Source organism: Sinocyclocheilus anshuiensis, unplaced genomic scaffold (assembly GCF_001515605.1).
Source record: "Sinocyclocheilus anshuiensis isolate Anshui unplaced genomic scaffold, SAMN03320099.WGS_v1.1 scaffold2630, whole genome shotgun sequence".
Taxonomy (NCBI): Eukaryota; Metazoa; Chordata; class Actinopteri; order Cypriniformes; family Cyprinidae; genus Sinocyclocheilus; species Sinocyclocheilus anshuiensis.
In genome coordinates, this window is record NW_015537938.1 from 478714 (window position 1) to 487361 (window position 8648).

Sequence of the window (8648 nt, forward strand, 5' to 3'; positions counted from 1 at the left end):
TTTTTTTTTTTTTTGGTTCAGTCATTCAGTTTAGATGTGTATTTCTATTTTTTCTGCCCTTTTTAATTATTTCATTTATAAATTCATTTAAAAAAAAAATAAAAAAAATAAAGTAGCCTAATATAGTAATAAAGTGTAGAATAAATCACAATCAAAACTTTATATTATAATCACGTTGCACTTGACTAAAGTTAAAGGTGTAATCTGCCGATTGTCCTGCAGGTGACCGCATAAATCTGTCTTCTCACGATGCACTTAGGGCTTTACGATTACTCCAGAGCACTCGTAGTTCTACGATGATTTTCAAGTTACGCTGCTTTTGGGAAACAGGCCGTAATATTAAGATCAGTCGTACGATCGTTTTTACGAACTTCTTAGGCTTACGAAGCTTTTGGGAAACGCTGCCCTGGTCAGTATGATGCACGAATCGGATTGAACAATTCTTTTACCAAACTATAGGCCTACTGAAAATGAGTTTCACCAACACACATATAAACCCATTTGTTTTCTTCGTTTTTACAAAGTCTTTTGAAGCTAAATGTTTTTTTTTTGTGTATTATGACTTGTAAATTACATTTAGATTATAAATTATGATTTTATGAGTTAACTCGTAGCCGCAAATTAAAAATAAATAACACAATAAACAACATGTGCACGTGACTGTACTGTAACGTTTTAATTTTTTTTTTTTTTTATGCTTTATTAATTAAATGCCACAAGAACAAGAGGTATTACATATTCACATGACCATACTAACATTAACTGCCAGAGGAAAAAGAGAAAAGAGAAAAGAGAAAAAGGAAGGAAAAAATACATAAATTTCAATATTTTCAGAGTATTACGTTTCAAACTTTCAAACCATTACGTTTTTTTCCAAGAGATTTACTTATAATTTTAAGTCCTTTATAAAATGTGAAAAAATTGGTTTACATTGAGCCCACTTCTTCTTATGTATATGGTATTTTCCTAAAATAAACAAATGTATAATATGCTGTTCTTTACAATTCAAATTTTAATTTTTTTCTGTATAAAAAAGCACATCAAATATACACATTTCTATCATATACTCTATTTTTCTATTCAAATAGAATTCCAAATCCTTCCAAAATAATCTTGGGTAAATACAATGAAAAAAAAGATGCACAATACTTTCTTTTTCTTGACCGCAAAATTCACAGGTATATGAAATATTAAGCTTAAATCTTTCCAAAACATGCTTAGCAGGATCAATTCTATGAAGTAGATTTTGTAAGACACTTCTTTGATTTTGTTATTGATACAAAACTTATTTGGCTGTTTCCATGTTTTAACCCAAGAGATATTACCAAATAAAGAAGAATATTATTTGGTAATAAAAAATCATGCTGCAGGTAAGGACACAGAACAAAGAGCATTCCTTATAATCTCATTGCTACACTGTTGTTTTAAAATATCAACATTTTGAAGGAAAATACTTCCACAAGGATTATCAATGCTGATTTCTTCTGAAATGCAGATTTGTTTGAAAGGAACATCACTCTCTTTGGAATTGTGTCAAGAACAATAGCAAATTCTTTTGGTTTAATTGGTAATTGGAATTTTTGGAGAAATGCAGTATATGACAACATTTACATTTACATTACATTTAGTCATTTAGCAGACGCTTTTATCCAAAGTGACTTACAAATGAGGACAATGGAAGCAGTCAAAACTAACAAAAGAGCAACAATGTATAAGTGCAAATGTCAAGTCTCGGTTAGCCTAACGCAGTACACGTAGCAAGGTGTATATATATATACAGGTGCATCTCAATAAATTAGAATGTCGTGGAAAAGTTCATTTATTTCAGTAATTCAACTCAAATTGTGAAACTCGTGTATTAAATAAATTCAATGCACACAGACTGAAGTAGTTTAAGTCTTTGGTTCTTTTAATTGTGATGATTTTGGCTCACATTTAACAAAAGCCCACCAATTCACTATCTCAACAAATTAGAATACTTCATAAGACCAATAAAAAAAACATTTTTAGTGAATTGTTGGCCTTCTGGAAAGTATGTTCATTTACTGTACATGTAATCAATACTTGGTAGGGGCTCCTTTTGCTTTAATTACTGCCTCAATTCGGCGTGGCATGGAGGTGAGTTGTGATAGTATGTCCTTTTTAGCAGTGGAGACATTAGCACAGAATGAAGAGAGGAGTGATCAATATACATTCAGTAGGATTTTGTGATTTGCGCCATACTCTTTCTGCAGCTCTGAGCTTAGAACGATACTCACAGAGAACATCAGATAGCCAAGTGGCAGAAGAGGTGGTACGAGTTGGGTTGAGTTTTAACAACAAATGGCTACCCATGGGAATTAACTTACTGTCTCTTACTAAAAGAATACCTTAACTGAACCAAGTATAATAGAATAAAGATTTGTTTTTTAAATAATATGTCCTTGTTATTCCATATGAAATAGTTGTGGGGTGAAAGTGTGCTTATACACCGATTTCCATGCTAGCAGGGCTTGTCTGTGAAAACCGGCCAATTTAACAGGAATTTTGTTTACTGTAACGTTTTACTGAACACAAACATTTCACGCCGTGATGTCAGTGACCACGTGATGAGATGAAAGAATCACTGAATCGTTCTTAGAACTAGTTCATCAACCAACTGTTCGAAAGAACTGATTCATCAAATGGGTAAGACTCCCCTTTACTACAGGCTGGTGTTTGGTTGGTTTAAGTGTATTTTTGTGTCCATCTCACGTGCGCCACACAGTGGTTGAACTACAGTAGCGCAAGACGTAGACGGCGCTCTGCATAGGAGCTGTCCAGCTTCTCGGTGCTGAAACTTGCCCCTTCGGCTCTCGGCTAACAGCAAGAACGGGTCATACAATTCTCAAATAGGGCTTAACAACCCAGCAACGAGGGCCTGGTTGATTCAGATGCGTCAGTACATGGACAAAGGTAATAAAAACATCTTCGTTCTGTTCCGTAAAGAAGGAGGAGTCGTTCTTCCAGCCTTACGGAAGCAAAGAATGCGGAATCTACTGTATTTTCAGGGCTGCAGATAAAGAGGAAGGGACGTGGTGAGAACGACGGGGAAAAGAGAGACTGAGTAAGACGTGGAGAAGCGGTAAGAGAACACACATATACAGAACACCCTCAAATTTAAGAAAATCGCGCTGCAAGTGTCCGAATGGTAACTTGCAATGTTCGGTAAAAATCGGTTCTTTCCGTCGTCACGCTCTCTCCGGACATCCATGTGCAATGTTTCAGCAACGTGAGTGCTGGCTGAGAATGAAGGCGACCACACAAACTGACTGCAGCAGGAATCATTATGCAATAGAGCGAGAGATATTTCACCGAGTGAAGCCTCGGATTGATTAATATTCATTATCTGTGGTCAGCTGCATATTAATTATTCAGCTATTAAACATGAAGGAAGGGAAATAAGTCAAAGTGTATTGATTTTACACGCTGAAGAAAGTCTCATGTAATAAGCACTTAAGAAGTTCATGAAGGTCATGATTATTGAATCATTTCTTTCTTTCTTTCTTTCTTTCTTTCTTTCTTTCTTTCTTTCTTTCTTTCTTTCTCTATAAGCTCACTCTCTCAGCATTATGCCCTGGTCTCTGGACTTGGTGCCGCTTCCCCCATGTGCGTTGCTGGGTGGTCCCCCCCTCAGCGGGCTCCTCTGGACCGTCCTCCTCCTCTTCCTGTGGTACTGTTACCGTGTGGGTTCTGACCCACCATCCCATTCTGGCATGTTAAAAAGTGGCTCTGGACGGTCTTCCTTCTCTCGGTCATCCAGCCGTTCCCCGCTTGACCCCAGACACTCTGCGCCTAAAGCATCTGCGGCTATCACCATGGAGACGGTGGAGGAAGAGGAGGGCACAGAGTGCTACCTGACACCGGTGTTGAGCCATACCCCGTTCCCCACTGAGGCTGCAGCGGAAAGCAGGAAGTTGTATAGAGCACTACAAGAGTATGCCAAGCGCTACAGTTGGGCTGGCATGGGGCGAATTCACAAGGGCCTGCGCAATCAGGTCAGAGATGGGAAAAGTAGAATAACCTGAGGCACTTTCCTAAATATTTGTGTTGTATCGCAATGTTTATGTCACTGTTTGTCCCTCGACATCTTCCTCGCTGCCGTCTAGGCCAGGATCAATGATCGGCCATCCATTCAGAAGCCTCATCTCTTCTACCTCCCAGATGTTCCCAGCATACCTTTCTTTCCCAGGGATGCTCATCGTCATGACATTGAGGTTCTGGAGGCCAGCTATCCCATAATCCTTGCTGAGTTCCAAGCTGTGTACCAGAGGGGGATTGATGCAAAGCTAGGGTGGAGCTACCAAGGACCAAAGGTGACTAAACATACTAAGCTATTTCAGGAATTTCAATGGGTCAGAGAGACAACTGTAAAAATCACAGTAAAATCTGTTTATTTGATTTGTATCAATCTTCACAAACTATACAATCACAGTTGACCAGAATAGATAGATAGATAGATAGACAGACAGACAGACAGACAGACAGACAGACTTGAAAATATCAGCTGCAGTGAAGATGTGTTTCACACAAAAAATAACAGCATTTGGGTTAAAACATGAGGGAGTAAATAATGACATTTTTATTTTTAGTTAAACTGCACTAATTCACTTGTGTTCTGCATCACTCTATTTCATCCAGCACACACATTCACCAAGACTCTTTCATTCTTTGGCTGTCCTTCTTGCCCTCTCTTAATATCTTCCAATCAATATCTGTACTGCACTGCTGTTAGGGATCTGTTTGGATTCAATTCATCATTCTCTCATAATAATCAGGCTATAAAAATTGCAGGACATAGACACACAACCTCACAGCTAAGCCTGAGAATAGAGAGAACATGTGCTTATGCATGTATGATGATGAGCTGATGTGTTGATCTCTCAGGGCCAGACAGTGTTCCCGCTCTATAACGCTGGAGTGTGTGTGGCCAGCAACTGCCGTGCTTGTCCGTGTACATACCGAACCCTCCTCTCTCTCAGAACCTTCATCAGCAGTAACTCTCTGGGATCAGCTGGCTTCTGGCTCCTGGGTCCTGGGGCCACATTGGGAGGGGCCTATGGCCCTACAAACACACGTCTGCGCTGCCATCTGGGTAATTCACAACACTGAAACACAGAAAACTCTTCTACACAGAACTACTGTTGGGGTCAGGGAGATTTTTAAAAATGTTTTTAAAATAAATCTCATGGTCATGCATCAAAAATATAACAAAAACAGTAATATTTTGGAATATTATTACAATTTGAATATATTTTTTTACAAATGTAATTTATTCTTCTGATGGTAAAGCTGTATTTTCAGCATCATTACTTCAGTCTTCAGTGTCACATGATCCTTCAGAAATCATTCTAATATTCTGATTTGCTGCTCAAGAAACATTTGTTATTATTATCAACGTTGAAAACAGTTGTGCCGATTAATATTTTTGTGTGGAAACCATGATACAAGTTTTTCAGGATTCTTTGATTAATAGAAAATTCAAAACAACAGCATTGACTTGAAATAGAATTTTGATTAATCACCTGTAACATCCTTTCTGAATTTTCTTTTTCCAAAAACTCTGACTCCCTGATTACTTTTAAAGCTCCAAAATGATTTGAGGTAATGTAAGGGAAAATACTGTGGAAATATAAAGAAATATGAAATGTAAAAGAATAAGGCCAGAAAATCTGTATTAATGCACAAATGCTGCAATGTTGTGTTCACCAACATTTGGGGGGAAAAAATAAGATACCAACATAATGCCATTTTTATGTGAGTTGTGAAATGACTCTGTTTCTGTGCCAGGTCTTCAGACGCCTGCTCAGTGTGAGCTGGTGGTGGGTGGAGAGCCTCAGTGTTGGTCAGAGGGACACTGCCTCCTTGTGGATGACTCCTTCCTGCACACCATCTCACATAATGGTCAGAGAACTACATTGTACAAACCTCATTAATCATAATATGCTGAATGACTGAAGCCAACAAGAGCTCCTACAGATCAATAATCACATCAATAAAGATAACAGGCAATCTGAAGATGAAAAAAGACAAAATTCTTCTCAGTTAAGCAAGTGTGCCACACATTTGTTTCTGAGGGGCACCACTGGCAGTCCTGGCCTATATAAGTGTAAGGCCGGATTAGTTGAGTGTTACATGAAAAATCTGATGGAGCACATGGATCATTTTGAAGAAGTATGATGCTTCTGTAGCTGTGTTTCATATTTGTGTCAACTAGGTCAGAGATGTTTCTTTTAAAATCAGATATTTCATGTAACTCAACTAATCCGGTTTTATTTAATATATATTATTTAAATCCAAATTGTTATTGATTCTATAATATATTTGTAATATATATTTTAGAATTACATGGGAAACGTCTGCATTCATAATATCAATATCTTGATATTTCTATTGGATTTTGAGACATTGTTGAGACTGTGAGAGTATAATCTTAGTAAAAAATTAAAGGTTCATTATTGGCATGGTTCCGTGAAGAACCTTTAACATCCATGACAACTTTCCATTCAACAAAACGTTCTTTACGCAAAATAAAGTTATTCTTTTAAGAACTGAAATGTTCTTTGGCAACCCAGATGATTCTTTATGGAATCACTACAAAAACCTCTTGGAACCTTTATTTTTTTAAGAGTGTAGACTCTTCTGACACTCTGTAGGACACAAAAGTGAGATTACCAGAGTAGAAATTGAGACAAAGAAATATAGGCAGAGATCTCAATTTTTCCCTATATTTAAACTCTAGGATAAACAATTGAGATACTACAGAGGTCTTCTATGTAACCAACATCTTTATATTTGTCCTCTAGGGGGAGCTGAAGACGGTCCCAGAGTTATCTTCAGTGTGGACCTGTGGCATCCTAACGTGGCTGCAGCAGAGAGACAGGCTCTAGACTACGTCTTTGCCCCTGAGCAGTAATTCTAGCTGTATTTCCCAGGATGCACCAGTCAAACCCACTTCATGTCATATTAAAATGCAGAAAATGTTGTTTTAAAGTTGGCAAAACATCTTCTGGTTTAGTTAAAAGTTCACACTGAGGATATTTATCATTTAATTACTACATACTTTTATGTCTGACTCTGTTTGACCGAAACCTTTCGAAATGTTTCAAACAAATGACTTCAGTCAGAACTGCAGTTCTGCAAATTTATCATACAGATCTGACGACATATCAACTATGTTGAGCCCTGAGCACACAGATACTGTGACGACACGTGAACAATTTTTGAACTTCATATCTACATTTGACTTGTGCCTGTCTTGATAATCCCGCGCTCCTGTTCTATCGTTTTTGTGCCTGATTTCTCCTCCTTACCTCTCTGATGTATACTGTGTGATACATGGTTCTCCGTAAATACTGTACACGTGACTCACGGTTATGCTATATATTTTGTTTTATTTCATCATATGGTGATTTATTTTCAAACCTGTGAAGCACACACTGAAAACAACATACTGTATAGTATATGACCAGATTACTTGCATGCTTGTGAATTTTGATTGTGTTGCCACTGATGCACTTGATGACTGTCCTGCAAATCAAGTATGTATTCAGCGGAGTTAAATTCAAAAATAAAAGGTTTTGTTAAATTTAATCTCTCTAGTCGCTGATGGCATTGAAGGGGGAGGAAGTATCGGTTTCCACTCACCATAACACACTCACAGCGGGACCGATACACTCACTCAGCACCCAAACAGACACCTGGGGTTGGAGGGCTCCTTTGTCAGCAACTTTATCTTCCTGCACTGAACCCTGTGAGAGCAGAACAGAAAATAAAAAGGATAGGATATCACAAAGGGGTTCAGGGGCCTGTGTACAATCAAAAATGCATGAGAGACAGTGCAAGATGAAGAGACAGACAGAAAGAGACCCTGCCAGGATAATGTTTTTAGAAAAAAATGTGTATGATGTAATGTGTGTTACTCAATGTTGTGTGTTTATTACTGGCTTAATACAGCAGAATTACATGATATAATACATAATATGATATATACATAATTCTGAATGTAGAGCAATGTTTATATATACAGTGGTGTGAAAAAGTGTTGGCACCCTTCCTGATTTCTTGTTTGTTTGCATGTTTGTGACACTTTAATGTTTCAGATCATCAAACAAATTTAAATATTAGTCAAAAAAATGCTTATTTTGTAAAAGACAATTTTTGAAGAAGAAATTAATATATTTATGTAGTGTGAAGTCTGATATTTGAGAAAATATAAAGGGTCACTAACTTTGTCAATTCTTTCATTGTTTTTTTTTTACATTTTCACTGAACTGTACCATAAATTTGTCCTATAGTGTGACATAGCAAAAATTAAGAAAACAAACCTCTTAATAATATATAAATAGCATGAGAGAGATTTATCTTCATCGTTAGACGCTTATTTTTATATAGTGTTATTTATTTAATATGAAATTATAATTAACATAATTTTTTCCCCATGACTTGTTGGACAATTTCAGGACAAACTTTGACAACAACACAAACTTTGCTGTCATCCGTTCAAAACTGCTGAAAATTATACAATTTTAAGATGAGTGATATTTGTATCTTCCCTATTGCAATACTCAACTGTTTTTTTTTTTTTAGATATTTTGAGTTAAAAACAAATCTGTGGTTCTTTTATGTGT

The 8648-nt window shown here is 36.9% G+C and overlaps 1 protein-coding gene across 2 annotated transcripts; it reads left to right on the top strand.

Annotated features, from left to right (window-relative positions):
• The first annotated feature begins 2773 nt into the window (after positions 1–2773).
• On the top strand, positions 2774–7343 carry LOC107661234 (aspartate beta-hydroxylase domain-containing protein 2-like). Of its 2 annotated transcripts, XM_016450737.1 has the most exons (7): positions 2774–2934; positions 3030–3103; positions 3574–4016; positions 4128–4334; positions 4906–5113; positions 5809–5922; positions 6825–7343. In XM_016450737.1, exons 3-7 carry the CDS (start codon positions 3591–3593, stop codon positions 6932–6934), a joined length of 1065 nt encoding a protein of 354 aa, XP_016306223.1. In that variant the 5' UTR covers positions 2774–2934; positions 3030–3103; positions 3574–3590; the 3' UTR covers positions 6935–7343. The 2 variants fall into 2 exon arrangements, with proteins under 2 accessions (XP_016306223.1, XP_016306230.1); XM_016450744.1 differs by lacking the exon at positions 6825–7343 and having other exon boundaries at positions 2774–3103; positions 5817–5901.
• Positions 7344–8648: the final 1305 nt, after the last annotated feature.